At 43.5% G+C, this 24,763-nt stretch overlaps 1 protein-coding gene across 1 annotated transcript in view; it reads left to right on the forward strand.

Annotated features, from left to right (window-relative positions):
- Positions 1–5,260: 5,260 nt before the first annotated feature.
- COL23A1 (collagen type XXIII alpha 1 chain) overlaps positions 5,261–24,763 on the forward strand; it is a 394,193-nt gene continuing 374,690 nt past the window's right edge. Inside the window, exons 1-2 of the mRNA XM_089769470.1 lie at positions 5,261–6,016; positions 16,581–16,650. Of these exons, the coding sequence (XP_089625596.1) occupies positions 5,606–6,016; positions 16,581–16,650 (481 nt within the window). The 5' untranslated portion in view covers positions 5,261–5,605. The remainder of the gene's footprint in view (positions 6,017–16,580; positions 16,651–24,763) is intronic.

Genomic DNA, 24,763 nt, shown 5'->3' on the forward strand with positions numbered 1-24,763 from the left:
GAATCTTTAAAACCCACCAATTTCTTTACCACAGTACCTCACAGTGGGTATTTTTGTGGGGCCCTCCTGCTCATGATTCTCAAACATATAAAATTGTCTCTTTAATATGAAAGAGGGTGGAGGAATTATTGTCTCCCTATACATTTCAGGGTGAGGGACTCTTCTTTACTAAACTTCTGATTACCAGAAGTGGGTGCTCCTCCACAAGTATTAAATAGTCTCATGTGCTTGGCCTGTAATTATTTAAGAACTAATAGTTCTACTCTAGCCTCAGGAAGTCCAGTTATGGAGTATAGGATAATAGATAGGCCTTTCCAACTCTGCAAAAGAAGACTCACTTTCAGAAATAATTTTTTTTTAATGGCACTGATTGCCAGCCCATTTCCCACCAGCATTACCTACTTAATGGTTTTGTTGTATTACTCGTTGCTATTAAATTCACTTGACTGCTTGATCTGGCTTGTTGGGTGGAAGGGTATTTGCTTCTGGAACATCATGTGGTGGTCCTCTATAGGAGTCTTGGTTTGGTGATGGTCAAGGCCTTTATTACATAGTCTATAGGACTGCACTGAAGCAAAACAAGAAAGGTGCACGGTGTGTGGTACTGACACATGCACCGTTTAGAATTGTTCACAGCTGAAATGTTCTTCAACCCAGCCTTCCTTAAAAAAGGAAGATAGATTTAAAAGGTTCAGCTTTTCCGAAGACTGACTGTTGCCTCAGCACCAGGCTCTGATTCTGTTTAAGTGATCGATAAATCACAGTAAGAGTCAGGCTAACGGTCACATTCCATTAGACTACTTTTGGGCAGGAATGGATACTAGGAACTTAGGACAAAGCTGCTTATCTGGTTCTGCCTCATCTGCTCTTCTGACCTCCCTTTCAAAACAGTAGAATTGTGCTGGGGAAAGCCTACATCATTTATGGTGCTGTTCCTCTACATAGAGATGTTTATGCCAACATTGCAGTTCTATTTTTCTTCCCATCAACTAAGCCTATAGGATCCATTGCTCTCCTGGATCTATGCAGTGGTCTAAGGAGTGTTCCTAGTAAAATGTAAATGAATAGTCTCTGACAAAGTGGGATTTATTCCAGCACATGCATACTTGCAGAACCTATGATTAGCTACTCTTAACAATTTAGGTAGTCTCGGAAGCAAGGTTGGTATCCACAAAGGGACTTAGGCAACTAAACCTCATGCCTAGGTTCCACTGCAATCCACAAAACTCCTGCTATTTCCTAAACTCAGCTCCTAAATTTTTTGGCATATGAGGCTACCTACACTTGCAACTCTACAGCAACATGGCTGCAGTGCTCTGGTGTGAACTAAATCCCAGCAGGAGGGGCTCTGTCAGCATAGGTAATCTGCTTCTCTGACAGGTAGTACTTAGGTGAACAGAGGAATTTTTCTATCAACCAAGTAATGTCTACATCCAGGGGTTCAGTTGGTTTAGCTATGTCTCGAAGTGTGGATTCTTCAGCCTGGCAGCAGCACTGATATTCCCAGTGTAGACCATCCCTAAATTTCCTAGGTCCTTTTATGTTCCTATCTCTGGGCAAGCATGCTGCTGCCTATCTGCCACCTACTCCCCCAGAATTACTCAAAACCAGGAAAAGATCAAAAGCTGCCTAAGTCGTGGACTGGCAGGCCCAAGATGGCAGACATGCTCAGAGGCTGTGTACCAGATCAGGTCCCATTCAAAATCAGTCTGGTAGAGGAGAAACTGTTACTGTCCGTCTTATAATTTTTAGATCAGTGATTTGAGCACTTGACTGGGAGACATGCAAATTCCCCACCCCTCTGCCTGAAAGGATTTGGACTTGGACTGGTGTGTGTGTTTCATCTCTCCCCAGAATCCTTTAACCACTGCACTATGGGATAGTCTGATGAGGGGGAGGGAGCAGTGTTCTCTCAGTCTCTCCTGCTCATTCTGTTGCATTCTGGACAAAAATAACATAGGGCCGGAGCAGAGGGATCAGATTCACTTGCTTACTTCCTACAGTGTCATTCTCTCTTGCTGCCTATCTGCAGCCAGAATGATTCTGTGATCCCCTATCAGGGCATTCATGTGTGAGGGCCTGGGGATGCTTAGTCATTTATATAAAGGGTAACAGCTTCCCCAGGAGAGACTGAGGGAGCCCTACATCCGAGTGGCCTGTCAGCTTGCAGCCCTCTCCAGGGAGCTGGGAGACACTTATTCAAATCCTTTCTCCTCTTTGCAGGGAGTAGAGGGAACAGACCGTATCGCAGTTGTATTCTAATTGGGGCCTCTTCCTCCAGCCATTTGATTGAGGGTCACCTACCTCATTCCCCCCAAAAGGGCTTAAGCATCTGACTGCAGGCAATTGCTTCCTATTTGTGCATTGCTAAACTAGCATACATGCCTCCCTGGAGCTTGCACTTAAATGACTAACTAGGGTTATGTCTACACTGGTGGGTTGTTCCAGAAGTATGCAAATGAGGCTAAGCGTGGAATATTGCCGAGCCTCATTTGCACACTTAGTGAGCCGCCATTTTTGCAGAAGAGGCTCTTGTGCTAGAAGGAGCTGTCTACACTGCCCCTTCTTGTGCAAGAAAAACCCTCTTGCGCAATGCCACTACGCTGATTATTTTCAGGAATAACGGCATTGCGCAAGAGGGTTCTTCTTGTGCAAGAAGGGGCAGTGTAGACAGCTTCTAGTGCAAAAGCCTCTTCTGCAAAAATGGCGGCTCATTAGGTATGCAAATGAGGCTCGGCAATATTCCATGCTTGCCTCATTTGCAGGGCTCGACAATCTGTGTAATCTACTCGCCCGTGCCAAGTAGATTACAAACCGGAAGAGCTGGGTTCAGATGATCTGCGCATGCGCAGATTGCTGGATAGCGCGGCTGGCGAGCGGGACTCACTGTGGCTTGGCGAGCCCTGCTCATTTGCATACTTCTGGCACAACAATCTGCCAGTGTAGACGTAGACTAGGAGAGAAGAGCAGGGCTTAACACACCCTTGCCATGGGCATCTCCCATTGGCTAGGACCCCACCTAGCGTGCTGTTTTGGGGGATTGCATGTGCAGTCATCCAGCTTTCTCCATTCATAGTCTAGAGAGCCTTGATGCCTAACTCAGCTTTGTGGCTCCATCCCAGCATTGTTCCTCTGATATTCTAGGTCTCGGTGCCTAAAAGGTAGGTGCCATGACACACACACAGCACTGAGGTCCCTAAATCCCTTGTAATTCCAGAAAATCTTCTCCGATGCTTATCAGCAAAATTATATTAATTTCCATGGCAACAGAAAGGACAAGTGGGATGAGATGGCTTTTGGAAGAGGAAAGTACTATTAAGGCTACGTCTACACTGGCCCCTTTTCCGGAAGGGGCATGTAAATTTCACTAGTCGTCGTAGGGAAATCCGTGGGGGATTTAAATATCCCCCGCGGCATTTAAATAAAAATGTCCGCCGCTTTTTTCCGGCTTTTAAAAAAGCCGGAAAAGAGCGTCTAGACTGGCCCCGATCCTCCGGAAAAAGTGCCCTTTTCCGGAGGGTCTTATTCCTACTTCAAAGTTTGGCTTCAAAGTAGGAATAAGACCCTCCGGAAAAGGGCACTTTTTCCGGAGGATCGGGGCCAGTCTAGACGCTCTTTTCCGGCTTTTTTAAAAGCCGGAAAAAAGCGGCGGACATTTTTATTTAAATGCCGCGGGGGATATTTAAATCCCCCGCGGATTTCCCTACGACGACTAGTGAAATTTACATGCCCCTTCCGGAAAAGGGGCCAGTGTAGACGTAGCCTTAGAGAAAATGAATACCTGTTAATGTGTGGTGCAAGTAGGAGTTAATTTCTGTATATCCTCAGGGATTTATTCATATTTTCTAACTTTTCTCTTCCCACTCCTGTAGGTGCTTCTATGAAACTTTATCCCTAAAATTGTCACCATCTCTTAGAAATGAATATGTTGCCACTGACTGTGAGGAAGGGTGGCAGGATCCGTTTCCCAAAAATGAATTACAGGTTATATTTGATAATGTGTGCTAGAACTTAGGAAAACATAAAATAGCTGAAGCATGGCTTTTTCTAGGTTAAGGGACTATGATGCTCCTAAATTAAGTTTCCATGATACATTACAATGCAAATAATAAAAAGGGGCCTGTTTGATTAAAAAAAACTGCAGAAAGTGGTTTTGATAATCATAATATGACCAATCACATGAGTTTATTTAATGATTTTGTCTGCAAAGAAAGGTTTCTAAAATTAAATACTTTAAACCTGACAAAATGATTACCTGGATGTGCACCACAAAAGTGCATGGTGTTTGCCAGGCATTTGTTGTTTTTTACAATAGCTTGTGTAGCCAGCAAACATTTTATCTCCTAGGTATCAGTCAGCCTGAAAGATATCTACAAGGAAATATTAGGATTAATTGCTTACACATCTTATCACTCAGGCAGGGCATGGGCCCAATGTCTGACTTCAATTTCCTATCTCTTCTTTGAAGCAACCAGGGAAATCTAAGTATTATTGGTCTGGTCCATCCTCTGCCACTGGAGGGCGCTAACCGCGGGCAGTTCAACGAGAAGACTAAAAGCTGAAACTAAACCTCTACTGCAAACTTTGGCTTTAAACAGAACTAACGGGTTAGATGTAAGTGCATCCAGTAGCGCCACCTCTCGGAGGAGATTCAGCAGAATGCCTCCTTTCACTCTCGCCTTTGCCTTTGGTTTGTACGTTTGAGTTTTTCCTCCTGTCCGATGCGATCTCTGTCGAGGTCTTTGGGGGCAGGATGTGTGTGAAATGGCCAGGCACGGTAAAGCAGCGTCGCTGCTCCTCTTTCTATGGCGCAGCGCCCTGTACGAAGGCTGGCGTTCGCTCGGTGCATTAGCTTCTGTCCGCACAATTTTCAGTACTTGGATTTGGGGACACGGATTGGATCCCAACTGTCCGTGCAGCGGCCTGGATCAGATCCCCGACGCCTTAAAGGCTGGGCTGGGGTCTTGCCTGATCCTCCGGGCAGGATATGCTGATAGCAGGACGCGCGTCCGACAGCCGGGCTGTCTGTGTCTGCGCGTGTAAGAGCTCCTAGTCCAGCCCACGCCTTGTGGCTTAATCAGGTGTGCCCAGGCTGCTGCCTAGACCCCCCTCCTTAGCCCAGATGGGTGAGGGGAGACCCCTTTCTCCACAGCCATGCCCAGAGGAACCCCCCAGCCAGAGGGGGGAGAGGCTTGACTGAGTGAACCCCCAACTTTTGGGGGTGAGCCGCACCCAAAGCGCCCACCCCCGGGTGGGGACTAGAAAGGGCCGAGTGGGTGGGAGCCAGGCGTGGGTGGTTTCCCACCCTGCCTCAGGCAGAGCGGCTCTACCCGGTCTGGGCTCCTCCCTGGCCACCGTGGGAAGCCCCGGGCTCGATGAGACGCGGAGCGACCCCCCGCAGGGCCAGTGTCTGTCTGTCCGTCCAGGCGCCCGGCTGCTCCACCCCTGGGGAGGCGCCCGTCCCCTTTCCCGGCCGGGCGATTTGCATAGCCCCCGTGTGCGCTGGGGGCCGGGGTGAGGGGAGTGGGTGGGATTACAGCTGAGGTCACGTCCCCCCCTCCCGTGGGGATTACGGAGGCTCCCCCCCTGCCCAGACTCGCGGGGCATGGGTCCCCCTCCCCCCTGTTTAAGACGCACTGAAGGGAGCGGAGAAAAGCAGCTCCCGGCTCCGGCGCTCCCTGCCCCACCGCTCCCGGCTCCACTGCTGCCCGGCGGCGGATCGGGGCCGCCGCACGCCCGCTCCCCGCAGCGCGCCACGCCGGGGACCATGAGCCAAGGCGCCGGGAGGCTGCAAGCGGCGGGCGGCCGGTGCGCGGGGGGCAGCGGCTCCGCAGCCCTCTGCCTGCTGCTCTCGCTCACCTCGCTGGCCGCCTGCCTGCTGCTGAGCGCCAAGACGTGCGAGCTGCAGGGCAGGGTGGCGGCGCTGGAGGAGCGGGGCAGCCCCGGCGGGAGCCCCCTCAGCCCCGGCCCGCTGCTCGCCCTGCTGCAGCCGCACATGGAGCAGCTCTTCCGGGAGGTGAGTGCCGAGGGGCCGGGCGTGGGCTGCGCTGGGCTCTGGCCCCACCTTGCCCCCTTCCAGGGATGGGGCTGAGCCCGAGGGGCAATGCCAGGGGCGCATGGCACGGCGGGCCCCGAGGGGCTGCTAGGGGAGGGAAAGGGGATATTCGGGGGGGCCCCCACACGAACCCCAGCTGCCTCTGCGCCAGGGAGATAGGGTGGAGTGACACAAACCTGCCCCCAGAGGAGCCTATAGGGTGACCCCCCCCCTTGGGTCTGCCTGTGCGGGGGAGCGGGAGTCCATTGGTACTAGTTCTAGGCAGGATCGGGCCCAGCATCCTACCAAAGGGAGTCAGGACAGGTACCATGTGCAGGGCCAGTCTAGGATTTAGGGGGCCGTACCCAGTACTATTAAACAGTACCCCTGTGTCTCATGGCAGCTGGGAGAGGGATGATTTTTTTTAAGAGATGGGATTTTATCATCTTTAGCCACACTAATGAAATATTTTAAAGCAAATTTTAAACTTGAGTCTTGTAGACTCACTCAGTAAATTCCGAAATTGTCAGTGTATATACCTGGGGTTGGCAAATGCCTGTTAAATGATTTCATTACCACTTGACTGGCTCTTTTATAGTTACAGTATCTGCTAATAGCTCTGGCAGGCTTTTTCACTTTTAAGTTAACTGGCTCCTCTCCAGAGGAAGCAGAGCCAAAGAACGAGATAGGAAGAGGTGGATGGGTGGACATTAAGACCCAGTGGTGCCTCAAATTTTCTGGTGCCCTATGCAGTTGCATATTCTAAGCCCTGGTAAGGGCAGCTCTGTCCATGTGTGCTGTCCCTGTTATCTGCTAACTAGTGGCAGGATGCACAGTAAAACTCCCTAAAGTGTAGTAGTTGGTTTCAAGTTGGGGCAGCAGGCAATGAAAGATGGGCTTGATTACTTACTTTGCAGTGAAAGTAGTCAGGGCAGCAGGCAATGAAAGATGGGCTTGATTACTTACTTTGCGGTGAAAGTAGTCAAACAGCATAAGCACCTCTGGACTTTGAGAAGAATACTGTTCGTATAAATTAGAGAAGTCTATGCTGTAAGTCAGATTCTGTCACTTTTACTCACACTAATACCTTACTCTGGGAGTAACCCTGTTGATTTCAAGGTGGTTCACTTGTGGAGTAAGAGGTGGTAGAGTTTAACCCTTCATTAGCAATTTATAAGGGAAAAAATTCTAGGTGATATTACATCTAGTTACATGTGTTGTGAATACACTAAATTCTATTCTTACAGTAATCAAGATTCCTGTGTTTAAAAACATTTATCTTTGGTGGTAATGGATAACTATTTTTATGTTACGCATGCATGAACATGGTCTCCATTCTCTTGCAGAGTATTGTAAAGCATCATATAATACAATGGTCCTGAGCAGAACTGTGGATGATAAAAATACCAACAGCTGCTGCTTTTGTATTTACTGAGTCTTTTGCTGTGTTCCTATAATTTCTTGTGTTGGAAGAACTGTTCTGCTTCCAGAATGAGTTTCTATATTTGTTTCTATCTTCTAGTACCAAAAACTGACACTACTCAGGATAAACTTAAAAAACAACAAATGGTCTGGTAGCACTTTATAGACTAACAAAACATGTAGATTGTTACGCTTTTTGGTGCCTACCAAAGGACAGGTGGATTTTATTGTAAGTGACTTTTGTCCAGAAGTAAAGACGTTTGGGATACTAGAACTGATTTGCTAGTTTAGAATGGAACATTCTGAAGAGGGTTATAGCAAGATTCCAACAGGATATTACTGGGCAACGTGAGCTTAACATCTGTGGAAGTGGCTACATAATGGAATACTGGATTGACTTTTTATTCTTGTATTGCACTGGCAAAGGAGAGTATATTGTATTGTGACTGGCATATAAAAATTGTTTCTGCCCCTGCTCTCCTACTCCTTGTGGAGGTGTGTGATATGAAGCTAATAGAAAGCTGAGAGATGTGAAGGAAGAACTCCTAGCTGCTTAGTATTCAGAGAGATGGAGACTCTGCTAGGGTAGTGTTAGTACAGGGGTGTGTGTGGGGGGGAGGGGAGGATTATATGCCTTCTCACCTATCCATCAATCCGTCATCTAGGTATGACTTAAGGGATAATCCAAAATATCAGAGGTGAGAGGGTGTTTGCAAAATAAGACACTTTCAAATGTGTTAAGATTTCACTCTTGATGGAAGCTGACTGATCCACTTTAGCTAATTTGTGTGTTCTGGCTAAGAATTTTCATGTGGGTCCGGAGAGCAGTCCTGTTTCTATCTGTTATTCGAGTCAGTAAATTTGCTTGTAAGTGGGAATTATACTTGATTTCAGGCAATGCTGCAGAAACAGTTTCTTGCTGAGATGTAGCAAAGTGTGGCGAGCTTGCTTGGTATTGTGAATGCTCAGATGGGGATTGGAGAAGGAAACTGAAGTGAAACCACATAATTGAATTCGTAATGCAAGAATAAGGCTGTTGAAACATTTAGTATGACCAAATGTCTATCGATATAAAAAGTACACATTTTTAAATGAGTAACAGATTCAAGGAATGAACGCAGATTCTGCTATCTTTTAATAGGTACAATGTCAGTCCTGCTAACCCACATCTGTTCATTGGGGTTCCTTTTAAATAACAAAAAAGTTATTTGATTTGCTTTTTGTTAATTATATAGAACATCTGACTAGCAAAGTAACTTTATGTTCTTGAGAATTTCTCTATGGCTAAGACTGTTTTTACCAGTCTATTACATGATCATAAATTGATTTTTAAAGTGTTTTTTCCTTCTTCTGTGGTTTAGTGGTAGAATTAAAAATAAAAATATTAAAAATATTAATGTGGAGTGCTTAAGGCACTGGATTGGAACTCAGGTGACTAGGTAGGTTTAAATTCCTGGCTCTGAGACCGAGACATCCCCTCTAAGCTTGAACAAGTTGCTTATTCTCTCTGTGCTTTGGTTATTTTCTGCTTGTATATTTCTTCTTTCTCCTGCCTTTTATCTGTCTAGATCAGGGGTGAGTAATAATTTTTGATGGGAGGTCACTTCAAGAATTTGGACAGTGGTCTACGGCTGCACTTTTCCATATTAATGGAGGAGGGACAGGGTCTGGAATAGAGGTTGGGTGAAGGAGGCAGTTGTGACCTGGGTTAGGGGACTAGGGAGCAGGATTTTGGGTTGTGACCTTGGTCAAGAGGGGATTGTAACTTGGGGAAGGGGACTAAGGTGATGGAGGAGGAGTTTAAGCTGTGACCTGGAGCAGAGGATTGGGGTGCAGGATCTGGGAAGGGACATGGGGCAGGAGGGGTTTGGGTCCTCTGGGGTAGGGTACAAAAAGTTGGGGTGCCAGAGGCAGCCAGCAGCCTTCCCAAGCACTGGCTGCATGTCATGTGGCTTGTGAACAGCTAGGAGCCTGAGAGGAGGAGAAGAGGGTGCTTCCCAAGATGCCTATTGACCACAGGAAACTCCCATTGGTCAGAAACCGGCCAATGGGATTGTGCTGGGGACAGGAGCTGCTTGCAAACCCTGCAATGGCTGTATTTCTCAGCAGCCTGCAAGGGGCAGGCCGGGAGTCAATGGGCTGCATCCGGCCCACGGAGGGTGTTTTGCCCAGGCCTGAAGCTACATTGTAAGGCTTTCTTTGAGGCAGGAGCTATCTCATAGTATGTGTTCGTGCAGGGTTTGGTGGAGTGGAGCCCTGATCTCACCTGAGGTCTGTTGATTGGATTTCACTCTCTCACCCCCTCCCATCTCTGAGAAGAGATTCACATAGTGGGTAAATATGAATACAGCTTCATGAAGTTGATATGCAAAACAAATATCTTGGTGCCCAAACTGGGGTTTAGCTACTCCTTTAGCTGTAGACAGAAGTAAGCCCACAAGGGTTTTCGTGAAAGCTTCTGTAAATTTGACTCTAAAAATACACATACCTATGCTAGTGCTGTGTGAAGTCTTATTTGCATGGAACCTCACTGCGGGTGTGTCCACACTGCACTGTAACTCGAACTAAGATATACAATTTGAGCTATGCAAATTGCATATCTTATTTCAATGCTATTTTGAATTAGCGTATTTTGTCATTTGGCACTGTCTAACCAGCGCCAAATTTCGAAATAAAGCGCTATTTCGAAATGTCTCTTACTCCTAATAGAATGAGGTTTACAGGAACATCAAAATAGCGAGCCTGAAATAACGGGATTGCTATGAAGATGTGGGATAGCTATTTTGGGATACTCCTGTATCCCGAAATAGCATTGCAATGTAGATGTACACTGAGAGTTGTTCTTTAATAAAAACATTCTATAGATTCATAGTACAGTGTACTCAGTTCATCTCAACGGAGTATATGTGCCTTTGGCGGTACCATGAAGTCTTTTGGGAGTACATCTGCTCATCTAGATATTTGCCAAGTTTTACAATAAGCTAAAAACCACTATTGAAGTCATACAGACAATGATGTGTTCATACTGCCCTATGTACCATATGCTGACATGAAAGTACAATATTTATATTCCAATCAATGTATAATTATGATAAAAAGAGAGTCAACAATTTTCAGTAATACTTTGCTGTGGTAATTTTGTATTTTTATGTATGATTTTGTAAACAAGTTTTCAAGAAATGTGAAACTTGGGAAAGACAAATCAGACTCCTGAAAGAGGTATGGTAGTCTGAAGAACTCTAATACAATACAAGGCATCCCTGCTATAAATTGCCCCGGTATACATCCGCTCTGCACTAAAGTTGTTGATGCTTGTAGGAAATGATGTGTTATAAGTCCTGCCATTCCCTGCTCTTAACTTGCTCAAAAAAAAAAGTCCTCCCATTCCCCGCTTTAAGTTGTTTTGCTCGAAGTCCAAGTTTTTTGGAACATATCTTGGACTTATAGTGAGGACAGCCTATATGTATTTAACCAAGTGATCCAGATGTAATAATATCTCCCATTTGCTCCTTACCTCAAGCTTGAATTCACAAGGCATTGTTCTCATGCATAAAAGTTTTAACACAAGGAATAAAGAAATATTTAGTTGTGAACAGAGCAGGACAGGTTAGTTCATAATTAATTTATTTTTCCTTATTAGCCAGACAGTATTCGGATAAATGAGCTCAATGCCTAGGAAAATTCAAGGGAAGAACCCAACACTCATTTGAGAATTAAATACATGCAAATATTTCCTTTACACCCCAACATATCTAAGACTAATAAATGGATTAAAAATGGGATAATTTACATTCTTGGCCTGGGCAGTTTCATTCACTTTTACGATCACTTGCAATGCTAACTGCACTATATGGTTGTTAGAGAAATGCATAGAGAATTCTTGTTCCCTAAACCAACAGTTGCCTGAACTCCCTGTATTCTTTATAAAATTGCACACATTTCTAAACAGAGCTATACAACTCTGAAATCCAACTTACACAGGTTGGACCTCCCTGGTCCAGCACGCTTGGGATCTGACTGGTCCCAGATGAGGGATTTAGCAGGACCAAGGGAGGGTATATCTGCTCCTCCTGCTCCCCACTGCTACTGACCCCCTCTAGCCCTGGACTGGCTGCTAGCCAGCTCCCCGCTGTCCTGTCAGTCCCCACTCCCTTGCCTGTCATGCTGGGCAGCCCAGCTCCAGCTGTGCTCCCATCCCACCGGGCAACCCTGCTGTGGTCCGCTGGGATCCTGGCCCTGCCGGGCAGCCCAGCTGTGGGGAGCTAGGCTCCTGAGCCCCACTGGCAACTCATTGCCAGCAGCCTGCTGGCTTGTAAGACTCTTAGCTGCCAGTCCTCCATGGTCCGAGTCCATGGTCCGGAACATCCATGGTCCGAGTCCCGGTTTACAGAGGTTCAACCTGGTACAAATGTATGTAAAATTGCAAGCATACCACGGTGTCAATAACACTTTTTTTTTTCCATCCAGGGGACACTAGGGACACTTTGAGTCTTAGTTTGGGAGTGCTTGCCCATCAGTCTTAAGTGCAAGTCAGCATCTTTCTTGGGAGCAGTGAAGAATTAGGTGTTGTGTATTTGGATTGACTTAGGTGGCTATCCCAGCCTTCTGGACAAGTGGGTTTCTCCTGGCCAATCAAGACTGACAGAAGTTTTAAACACACTTTTTGGGGGCTTTGTCAGAAGACAGATAACCATTTGCCTTAGTTCCTTAACTCGATCAAAACATACAAGTTCCTCTCTCCCGGTTTCCCACCAAAATCATTGATGGCCACGTTGGGATCTGATTCAGAACCCATTCAGATCAGTGGGAATCTCTCTAATTATTTCAAAGGATTTTGGATTGGGTTCCTATAGAATAATGTTTACAAAATCACTGTTGCGATAGGCGTACTTCATGTGTGCCCTTCTTTTCTCTAATGGATGCCATAATGCTGTTGTAGAATTACAGAACATTAAAAAATGAGGCAGCATCATCCATGCTCAACCTTCCCCTAAAAAAAAAAAAAGAGACTTTTTTTAATGTATGATCTTCATATACACAGGAGGGTGTTTGGAGAGAACAATTTAAAACTCAAGCGGTTTTCACTCTATCAGTGCACCACCCTGTAGCTGGAATTGTTTTCCTGTGTGCCTGAAATCATCAGAAGTAGCTACATATATTCTAAAAAATATAGGCGGATAATTAAAAATACCCAGTCATGAAATATACCATCAGTGCTACCACCATAGATTTTATTATGACAACTTTTAGGAGACCCGTGAATATGTTGATTTCCACGGTTTGTGACAAGCTGGAGGGGAATATTTGAAATGAATAAGTGCTAATATCTGCTGAAGGGGAAAAATAAATGGTGCCTAATGCTTTCAATATCCCATAAGTGTGAAAAAAGCAATGTAGCCTATCGATAAACTAAGGAAATGGCATCTCGAAGACATTACTATAAGATGGGGGCACAGAGAGTGCAAAGACCATACACCAGGGGTGTCCAAACTTTTTTCAAAGAGGGCCAGATTTGATGAAGTGAACATGCGTGAGGGCCGACCATTTTGCCTGACATTCTTTGAACCATTAAAATTAAATGCAAATTAACTATTTTATGCAAAGTTTATTGCAAACGGCATACTTTTCATTTCATCACATGGATGACAAATCTAAATAGGTGTTAAATCACTCTGCCTTTCATATCTGAAGGCCCGATGAAAAAAAAATCCAAGAAGCTGAAATATATGTCAGGAATATTGTAAAGTACATTACATATTATTGGTAATAAAGGTTGTCTGTCAACTTTTAAATTCAAAAAATATGAACAGGAACATAACACCAAGTATACATGTTTTGTCCAAATATATTTATAACTGATTTAGACCATCTGACATTAACTGAGATTTTACAATGTATTCATCTCAATACATATGGATTCGTTGGGGGCCATAAAAGATAGATATTGCCAAATTACCTGTGGGGCCGTATTAAACCGGAACACGGGCCGCAATTGGCCCCCGGGCCGGACTTTGGACATGCCTGCCATAAACAAAGAGTAGTTATCAATAGTTTTCTGTCAAATTGGGAGGGCATATTTAGTGGCATCCCACAGGCGTCAGTACAGGGTAGAGAACTAGTCAATATTTTCATTAATGACTTGGATAATCGAATAGACAGTATGCGTATAACATTTGAAGCTAACACCAAGCTGGAAGGGTTTGTGATCATTCTGGAGAACGGGTGTGAAATTCAAAATGACCTTGACAAATTGGTCTCAATTCAACAAGATGGAATTCAATAAAGACGTGCAAAGTACTTCACTTAGCAAGGAAAAATCAAGTACACAGCTGCAAAATGGGGAATGACTGAGTAGGTGGACGTATTATTGAAAGGATCTTGAGGTTATAGTGGACCATAAGCTGATAACGTGTCAGTGTAGTTCAGTTGCAAATAAAGGCTGTTGTGATTTGGGGATATATTGAGCAAAGGGTTGTATGTGAGACATAGGAAGTAATTGTCCCAGTCTACTGAGTACTAGTGAGGCCACAGCTTCAATAGCTTGTCCAATTCTGGGCACCACAGTTTATGAAGGATGTGGACGAACTGGAAAGAGTCCAGGGGAGAGAGACAAAAATGATAGAATGTTTAGAAAATCTGATCTGCAACAAAAGGGGTTTTTTTTGTTTTTTTTCCTCAAACAACAACCCTGGGCCTGTTTAATGGTGAGAGAAGAAGACTGGGAAGACCTGATAAGTCTCCTAGTATATTAGGGCTCAAGGGTGTGCACTAAGGGGGTTAACAGGGGCATGTTCTCCCCAATAATTAGTAGGGGCATAACTCCTCTGGCGTCGTGGCAGTGGCACAGAGCTCCTGTGGCTCCAAGGCTGCATCAGGGGCAAAGAATGTGTCCCTCCAAAAGCAGTCAAATTTGAATTCTTGCATGTGGCCTTACAAGGGATCTTTCAAAGAGGATGGTGATCGATTGTTTTGTGTCCACTGAAGAAGGGACAAGAAGTAACGGGCTTACTCAGCAGAGGGCTTTCTAACGTTCAGGATAGTTAAGATCTGGAATAAGCTTTTAGGGGAGTGTGGAGTTGCCATCATTGGTAGTGTAGAAGCTGTAGAAATCATTTTCATATTAGGCTAGAAGCCATCTTGTATATCAGAAACCATTTCCGCTTTTCTCTCAAGCACGTAGACCAGAGTGAACTTTCTGTCACCCCGTGAGAAGAGGCCTACAGGATGAGCTATTGGTATTTGTTAATTGGGCCGGTTGGTACAGGAGATGTACTCCCTCGTATCTGTCCGCCATCTTGTTGATAAGGCTTTGTTTTTCCAAATTTAATTGAGGATTTCTGTAATTGGATGCCCTGACATCAGACTGTTTGGCTAAGGGTATAAAGATACTAGGATTGATTGTATTAGCAGCTTTACTGGGCCCGACTTTGCTGGGACCACGTTTGGCTCACTTTGCTTTACTGATCAATAAAGCAATCAGTTGTTAGCCGCCTACACAGAAAGGAGCGTGTTTTTGCTTCGACAATAGTGTTCAAAAGCAAGTTGGACAGATACCTGTCAGGTATGGCCTATGTTTCCTTGGTCCTGCCACAGTGCATGGGGCTGGACTTGATGACTTCTCAAGGTCTCTTCCAACCCTATCTTTCTATGAATATATTTTCCCCCTTTTATTTTTTTTAAGCATAGGAAAAGGTGTGGGGATAATTGTGTGTGGTATTCTTGGCTCTTGAAGCAGTTTTGTGCTTGCCTTGTACATAAGGCAAGGGCTCTTCGGGCACATAAGTCACTCTTCCAATCAGCCTACAAGAAGCACTAGAGGTTGTGTTGCACGGTAGAATCCCTTGGGAGGTTGAACGCATCACCTTTACACCTTAATCGTCACAGCACAGTTGTCCAATCATTGTATCTGCTGGGGGTGAAGGCTTAGAGCATGTCTTCACTACTAAGTAAATCGATCCACTAGTGTTTGATTTATGGTGTCATCTTAGATACAATAAATTGATCTCCAAGCACTCTCCCATCAACTCCGGCTCTTTACCGGGGTGAGAAGAGTAGCCAGAGTTGATGGGAAAGCGGCTCCTGCCAACCTTATTGCATGGAAGTCAATGCAGTAAGTACGTCGACTTCAGCTACACTATACACATAGCTGAAGTTGTGTGAGTTAGATTGATGGGGGGAGGGAGGAATAGTGCAGACCAATGTTTTTATAAAGTAACCCCTTTTAAAAAAAAATTAAGTACCCCCACTACCTACAATTTTCAGACACACAGTTTTTTTCTACTACTGCAACACATTTGTTTAAACAACTTAATCGTAGCCGGGCGGGCGACACAATTTTTGGGTGTAAAAAGTATAAAAATAATAAAGCACTGTAAAACTTAAAACAAAAATTCAGTTTTCTCTAAATTTCAGTTGTGTTGACGTACCCTCCAGACTTTTCTCTCAAGTACCCCTAAGGGTACTTGTACCACTTGTTGAGAAACACTGGTGTAGACTAACCTTAATATAAAGTTCTTGTAATGTCTCTGGTCCAGATTCTGCCATACTTGCATAGTATCTTACTTGGCAAGTAAATCTTGGCTTTCCAAGAGACTACACGTGGAGTCAAGTTTTACTCTCTGCCTAGGTCTACACTAGACCAGACAGGTCGGCTTAAGGTACACCATCCAGCTATACAAAATGCATAGCTAGATTCAGTTTACCGTAATCGGAGCCACTGCAGCATCTACACTGTGGGAGACCGACAGGAGCACATGCTCCTGTCAGTTTCCCTTACTCCTCATAGAATGAGGAGTAGCAGATGCTGGAGGGGGCCACCCTCAGCACTCAATTTGGGGGTCTAAATTAGAACCACTAAATTGAACGCTAAAAGATTGACCTGTGGAGGGTTGATCTTCTCCATAGTGTAGACAAGCCCTTTGAGTAAAGACCAGTTTTAAACATCTTCTGTGTTATTTTTAGAAGAGGGTATAATTAAACTGGACTAAAGAAAATGGGGGTGGTGTTTGTCCATAGCATGAAGGAGGTTTGTAATTTGGCCCTTTTTTCGCATATGGTGAGTATATGCTTATTCTCTAAACATCTTTTTTTTTTTCTTTTTTTTTCACACTCTCCTTCTGGACAGAAACTGGGCGAAGGATTAGCCAAGCTGCGGACAGTACGCGAGGCTCCATCTGAATGTGTCTGCCCACCAGGTATGTGGAACAGTGACATCTTCTGTACTATTGTCACCAAAATTTGACCATTGGTAAATTGTGGACAGTCTTTCTAGGCTGCTGTCCAAGTTCCTCTTTCTTTTAGCCACTCCATTATATTTAAATGGAACATGCTAACGAGTTTAAGTAATTCACACTAGGAAGTGCTGTCTTCCGAGTCACTTTCCTTGGCTTGCATTTGTGTGTTTAAATGAGAGTGGTGTGTTGGGCTTGAATGGGGGAGCCGTGTGCATTATTAAATAAGCCATTTAGTCTAACGGATCTACTGACCTGTGTGTCTTTCAGGGGTCTGTGTAGGACATTAAAAAAAATAAACTGATTACAACCTCTGCAGTTTAAGCAGCAGTTTAATAACTAAAAGCTGTATCACCTCCCTCCTTTTATGATACTAGAGCATTGCTCTGCATATGAAAGCTCTCATTGACTGTTTAAATTCCATCATACAGTTTAATGAACTTCCTTGACTATGAAGACCTTCCTGTTTTTTGTTTTGCAAGAATACCCGCTTTGGAAACAGTAAACATCTTCAGTTAGTCTGCGTGGGAACCCCATTTACACAAATACATTCAAAATGTGCAGCTGTTATGGTAACTTATGTGATTTGCCCTCTGGAGCGTTTCTAAAAATAAATATATATATATATATATATATTTTGCACAGATTTCTTGTGAAGATGAGTTAGATTTCACAGTGTTTAAGGAAAATGCATGGAAGAGCTCCGTTTTCTTTAAAAAATTTCTTCAATCATTATTGACAGTAATCTCTTGAGAACAATGTGGAAAGCGTGCGGTACGCAGAGCTGTCTGTATGTTAGGCACGGAAGGATAATTTTAACATTTGGGGTCAAAAGCTTCCATATGAGTTTGGTTTCTGTACCAGAGTGAAATACAGTCTACCTAAATAGCACTGATTACAATAAAATTCCTTTTGTATAAAAAATGGGAAGTTCCAGCATTTGGAAACACAACAGATAAAAGTGTATTCTGGGATTTTCCCAACATCCAGAACATGAAAACTATCACAGTCTGTGTCCTTACTCATGAGACAAAAATGATGGTGTTTTTTTCCTTTTGATCTTAAGCCTTAAAATTACGCATAATAGCCTGTAAAACATTTGACTCATGGCTCTTTTAAATGCATTAATGCAATTGTAGTAATTTTATTCAATTTGTTTGCTAGTTGTTAGCTAACATCAACGGCCTTTATGCTCCATGTTTGGGCCGATCGTCTTGCAACCAGGCTTGGGAAACAAATCAGGGATATTTCAACCCGTATCAGAATGTCAGGAAAAGTTGGGAAGAAAGACCTTTTATTTTTCTCATGCACATTTTGGCTCAGAGGAGGGAAAATTAACTGTATTTCCTTGATGTTCCCAACTAACAATAGCTGACCCGCTGCTCTTCATCTCTGTTCTGTGCATTCCTTTTCCTGACAAGGCAAAGTATTGCCTTGGGATCCAAGTTGGCAAAGTCAATGGGACACTGGGTGCATGTAGCTCACTGCAGGATTGCGGTACTGAGTGGCAAAGTTTGTTAACCAGGTACTTGTAATCGCTGAAATACTTTTAAATACAAAAGGCAACTGAGATCCAATTTTTTTTTATTTTTTCCTTCCATGGGCAGCAGATCCAACAGCCTCCACTGGCCCCTAAGCAAGGTGGAGAGGAGGTGGCTCTCTGCTCCTGGGAGGAGTGGGGGCCCCACCCAGCCTTTAGTGGTACCCTAAGTGCATGGCACTGCGGCAGCAGTTTAAAGGACCCATAGGTTTGAGTGGGGCAAGAGATTCCAAATAAGTTGTTTTTGTGTTTGTGGGTTGTTGGTTTTTTTTTTTTTTTTTATGTGCTGGTGAAATACTCTACTCTGACTGCAGCAAGTAACTTGTAAGGAGAAAGGAAGAAGAAAACCTTTTGTGAGTGGACACCTGGTACCATTCCTGACTCCCATCAATCAGTAATACTATTTGTAGTGGTGTCGCTCTCTTCATCCAGAGATCTATCTTGATTTAGAGCCCCAGATCATCCAGAGAGCTGTAGCTCTCAAGTAAAGTGAGTTCTCATGGGATAAGAGGGAAGGTCCTTTCATGGACTGAGAACTGGTTAAAAGAGAGGAAACAAAGGGTAGGAATAAACAGTAAGTTTTCGGAGTGGAGAGAGGTAACTAGTGGGGTCCCCCAAGGTTCTGTCCTGGGACCAATCCTATGCAACTTTTTTATAAACAATCTGGAGAAAGGGGTAAATAGTGAGGTGGCAAAATTTGCAGATGATACCAAACTGTTCAAGATAATGAAGACCAAAGCAGACTGTGAAGAGCTTCAAAAAGATGTCACCAGACTAAGTGATTGGGCAACAAAATGGCAAATGAAATTTAAAGTCGATAAATGTAAAGTAATGCACATTGGAAAAATAATCCCAACTGTATATACAATATGCAATAAGGGGACTAATTTAACTACAACCACGCGAGAGAGCTCTTGGAGTCACTGTGGATAGTTCTCTGAAAAATATCCACTCAGTGAGCAGCGGCAGTCAAAACAGAGGGGCTGTGTCTAGATTGGCAAGCTTCAAAAAGATGTCACCAGACTAAGTGACTGGGCAACAAAATGGCAAATGAAATTTAAAATCGATAAAAAACTTGCCAGCTGTCTACACTTGCCGCTTGAATTTCCGCAAGAACACTGACGATCTCATGTAAGATCGTCAGTGTTCTTGCGGAAATACTGTGCTGCTCCCCTTCGGGCAAAAGCCCTTCTTGCACAAATCATTTGCGCAAGAGGGCCAGTGTAAACAGCACAGTACTGTTTTCCGCAAAATAGCCCTGATCTCAAAAATGGCGATCGGGGCTTTTCTGCAGAAAACCACGTCTAGATTGGCCACGGACGCTTTTCCGCAAAAAGTTCTTTTGCGGAAAAGCATCCTGCCAATCTAGACGTGCTTTTCCGAAAATGCTTTTAACGGAATACTTTTCCATTAAAAGCATTTTTGGAAAATCATGCCAGTGTAGACGTAGCCAGGCAGTCAAAAAAGCAAATAGAATGTTAGGAATAATTAAAAAAGGGGTAGAGAATAAAACAGAAAATATCTTATTGTCTCTCTATAAGCCTATGCTATGCCCACATCTTGAATACTGTGTATAAATATGGTCGCCTCATCTCAAAAAAGATATATTGGCATTAGAAAAGGTTCAGAAAAGGAGCAACAAAAATGATTTAGGGTTTTGGAATGGGTCCCATATGAAGAGAGATTAAAAAGACTTGGACTTTTCATCTTAGAAAAGTGGAGATTAAAGGGGTATATGATACAGGGCTATAAAATCCTGACTGATGTGGAAAAAGTGAATAAGGAAAAGTTATTTACTTATTCCCACAATATAAGAACTAGGGGTCACCAAATGAAATTAATAGGCAGCAGATGTAAAACAAACAAAAGGAAGTTTTTCTTCACTCAGCACACAGTCAACCTGTGGAACTCCTTGCCAGAGGATGTGGTAAAGGCTAGGACTTTAACAGAATTCAAAAAAGAGCTAGATAGATTCATGGAGATTAGGGCCATCAATGGCTATTAGCCAGGATAAGTAGGAATGGTGTCCCTAGCCTCTGTTTTTCTGGAGGTGGGTGACAGGGGAGGGGTCACATGAGGATTACCTTTTGTGCTCCCTCTCTCTGGAGCATCTGTTATTGGCCACTGTCGGCAGACAGATACTGGGCTGGATGGACCATTGGTGTGACCCAGTAGGCCATTCTTATGTGAGCTTTTCTTTTATTTGGATTCAAAACTTTATTTGCTATATTTGAGTTTCATGTAGCTCTGTTTTTCTTTGCATTGTTTCTACAATGTGAACTGTTCTTGCTGTCTTCCATGCCTTCATTACTGGGGATGCTGTTGCTTGATTCAAAACACATCCAAAACAATTCAGCCATATATAAAGATGTGAGAGCTGGAGAAACAATCTCCTGCAGAAAAGGGTTAGCCATGATAAATCATCAGGTTAAATGAGACCCAAAGCTAATTGACTTTATGATATACAGGACATGCAGGAGCCCCAAATCAGCGTTAAATGATGAGATGGGACCCCAGTTAAGTACTAGTTGTGCTTTGTTGACCAAATTACTGATTTTTTTCCTCTAGATATTTTCATATGGCTTAATTTTTAAAAAATAACTTGGCTTGTTTTACACAATTAACTCTCAGTACTGCTTTAAAAAAACTTTTCAAGAATGCTAAGAATGAGTGAGTTTAATTATATTTTTGTTGGGATCAATAGAATTCTTAATAAATAGCACTCCAGGGCTTGAACTGAATCTGTTCTGAAATAGAAAGTAGACAGTTGATCCACTGAAAGACTCTTAATAGTCTGGTAGCACTTTATAGGCTAACAAAACATGTAGATGCTACATGTTTTGTTAGTCTATAAAGTGCTACCAGACCATTTTTTTTTTCTGTAACAGTCTAACTCAACTACCCTCTGAAGCTCCTAAAGACTCTTGTTGTTGTCCAGAAAGGGATCACTGGCCACCAGAGGGAGCCCATATTATTTCATGAATGTCACAGAAACAAAATGAGAATGACAAGGAAACGTAGCTCATAAAACAAAACAAAACAAACCTTGGCTCAAATCTCTGATGCTAAAATCAGGTGCATTCTCAAGTTGTCTGCAGAACTTCATGAAAATCCAATTAACTGTACACGGTATTTTCATGTCTTCTGTAACAACAAAGAAGCCTAACTATTGGGCTAGAAGTTTCTCCATAATTCAGGCTGCTCCATGATCTTAGTGTGAGAAGGTAGTTGCGCATGTTCTAGTGTTTGGTATATCCAGGATGGTACCACTCACTGGCCAAGTTTAGTGCTGTGCGAATAGTAATGATGGTGCTTGTTTTCTGTCTCGGCTTTCTGTCACTACAACGACTTTTCATTTTTCAGTGTCTCCAACTACTTTGTGACTCTGGCTACAGCCGCTTGTATTCATTCCAGCACTAGTAACAGCAGTAATTACCCCCTGACGTCAACTCCTTGTGAAGCACCACCTCAGTCTGAAAATTTTCTGGCATTTTCTGACTTAGGCCTGTTTTAATTTATAGCCGTCTTTTAACTCCTGTGTGCCAGTTTTTCTTTTTCTGGGGTTGATCCTCATTGGGGTGCGTCTACATTGGGGTGCGTCTACATTGCTCTGTTATTTCGAGATAACTAGCATTATTTCAAAACAACAATGCGCGCCTCTACACTGCAATTCCGTTATTTAAATAATTTCAAAATAATGGACGGCTTATTCAGAAATCTGTAAACCTCATCCTATGAGGGATAATGGCTATTCCAAAATAGTTATTTCAAAATAAGGTGTGTGTAGACTCTCCACTGTTGCTATTTCGAAAGAGCCCTTCACCAGGACTATTCTAAGTTATTCCTCCCTAGTGCCTCCTGGGACTCTAACTTGAGGTAGCATGTCTACATTCAGGAAGCCTGCCTTGGACTAATTTTGAGGCTTCCCTGCAGTGTAGACGTGCTGTTTTGAAATAAGCTATTTCGGAATAACTCTTCCTGAATACCTTATTTCCAAATAAGTGTGCAGTGGAGATGGAGCCTCAGATAAGAACCTCAGATAAGGCTCACAAGTGGGGGAACTCCTAACCTCTTGTTAACAGATGGGCCGTTGGAAATAGATAAAAGCAAAATGAAAACCCTCTGCTTTGCTCACTAACAGTTGTGAAACCTTTGGCTGATTTTTTTTTTTTAATTGAAGATGTGTTTTATTGTATTTTCATCCACAATGCTTTGAAATATTTTCCCCAAAAGGTCCCTTCTATGTGTAATTATTTGCCTTATGAGATGTTTTTCTTCAGTACTAGTAATAGATGTTAGACCATCTTACAGTCAAGCAAGTACTGCACTTTTATAGCCACACAGCCTGAGTCTGCTGCAATGGGCCAGTGGTTAGTCTTCTATTGCAGCATGGATATACACCAGGGCTACGTCTACACTGGCATGATTTTCCGAAAATGCTTTTAACGGAAAAGTTTTCCGTTAAAAGCATTTTCAGAAAAATTTTGTTTAGCTTGGCAGGATGCTTTTCCGCAAAAGCACTTTTTGCGGAAAAGTGTCCGTGGCCAATCTAGACGCGGTTTTCCACAAAAAAGCCCCGATCGCCATTTTCGCCATTGGGGCTTTTTTGCGGAAAACAGTACTATGCTGTCTACACTGGCCCTTTTGTGCAAAAGTCTTTCGGAAAAAGACTTTTGCCCGAACGGGAGCAGCATAGTATTTCCGGAAAAGCACTGATGATTTTACAGGAGATCGTCAGTGCTTTTCTGGAAATTCAAGTGGCCAGTGTAGACAGCTGGCAAGTTTTTCCGCAAAATCAAATGATTTTGCGGAAAAACTTGCCAGTCTAGACACAGCCCTATGGTCTAGGATTTGGCTGTACAGAACACATATCAAGTTATTTAAAAAAGTTAAGTGTACCCTTAGATCCTGTGACTCCCAGCTGGTTGAAATATCTGGCCAGTAAAATCATCTTTTTTTTTTTTTTTTTGTGGGTGGAGTCCTCTAACATCTCTTGGTATCTGAACCCTCCTGCGTTATCTTCCCCACTTAAATATTGAAATGGAACTTCCCTAATTAGCAGTGTTCAAAGGTAATGGAGCTCATCACCTTTTTTAGTGTTGACCACTGGCAGACTTTACATAATGGGTGGGGTGGGGAGGGAAGATGATTGAACTGAACTTTAATTAGCAGGGTCTCTGTTTATCTCTGTCCTTCAGAGCCAGGCTCCTAATGCCTTTCCTGGGCTTACATAAAAGATGAATCCTTGTGGGCTACAAAATCTTCACTTTTGATCACTTAAATGGACATGGCAAATATAAAAGGGTGCATCGAATGAAAGAAAAATCTTTAATTTCCTCTAAAAATGTATGCTTCTTTTGAATTGTCATCTTGAGTACTATAAACTAGAATTTTTAGGATACTAAGGGTTTTTTTTTCTTTCCATTCTATGAGATTGATTTCTCTGGAGCAGAGTTATGATCCCTAACAAAAAACAGTTTGTTTTTTATCAATTCCCCAGTTAAACGCAGAGATTATCCCCCAATAAATCTTTTTTTAAAGCTTCACTTTTTTGTATTATCCCTCTATACAGCAGTTTCTGCCATATCTTAGCATCTCCCTGCACCCACCCTTCATTTCAGCAAGGTTAATCTTCCCATTCCTCCTTTACCTGCTCGAGCATTAGGCAAATCATAGGTACGTTAACCATCTAGGTTTTATTAAATCGGATTCTTTCCTGCCCAGCAGCACTTAAGCCAAGATTTTCACAAAAGGGGGCCTAACTTTCAATTCCTAGCGTATGTCTAGACTACAGAGTTTAGTTGGAAAAACAGCCATTTTCCGACAAAACTCGCGAAACATCCACGCTGCAAGTGCGTTCTTTCAAGAGTAAATTGAAAGAACAGAGGAGTTTTTGCGCAATTGGTAATCTTCAATCTTTGTGTGGGGGAGGGGAGGGAGAGGAAAAAGCACAGGTGCCCTGGTGGCCATTCTGTCCTTAGCAATCACTGCTTACATGTGAGAGAGCATCCAGACTGCCTGGATGCTATATTTCGAAAAAGCGCATCGCTTTTGCATTGTGGACGCTCGCTTGCGCAAGACCATTTTTTGGAAGGTCTCTTCAGAAGAAAGCTTCTTGCGCAAGAAGCCTGTAGTCTAGATGTAGCCCTATATAGGAGCTGCAGAGGGTGTGAGATGTTTGAAAAATCAGGCCATCTATTTAGAAACCTGCTTTCAGGCAAGCAGTATTTGATTTGGTAACCTTGGCCCGGTTAATATGACCCCATCACAGATCTGTTAGCAACTTGGTGTAACAAAGCAACATTTACGGCTCCAAAATGCTGTTAATGGTATTGCCAGCGGTCTCCCCATCAGCTTCTTCGTGACTGTGTCCAAACACTGACCCCACTGCTCTCTGTAGCTCCTTTTGGATGGTGATGAAAGGCCTCAAAGGGCATCTGGAGTGGTATCCGTGCAACACATGTGTGCTGCAGCTGGCCTGGCTTTCCTGGGATCTAGCTGGCGTAGTTAGCAATGCCCTAAAACTCTTTAAAAAGA

Source organism: Pelodiscus sinensis, chromosome 16 (genome assembly GCF_052426305.1).
Source record: "Pelodiscus sinensis isolate ZL-2025 chromosome 16, ASM5242630v1, whole genome shotgun sequence".
Classification (NCBI taxonomy): Eukaryota; Metazoa; Chordata; order Testudines; family Trionychidae; genus Pelodiscus; species Pelodiscus sinensis.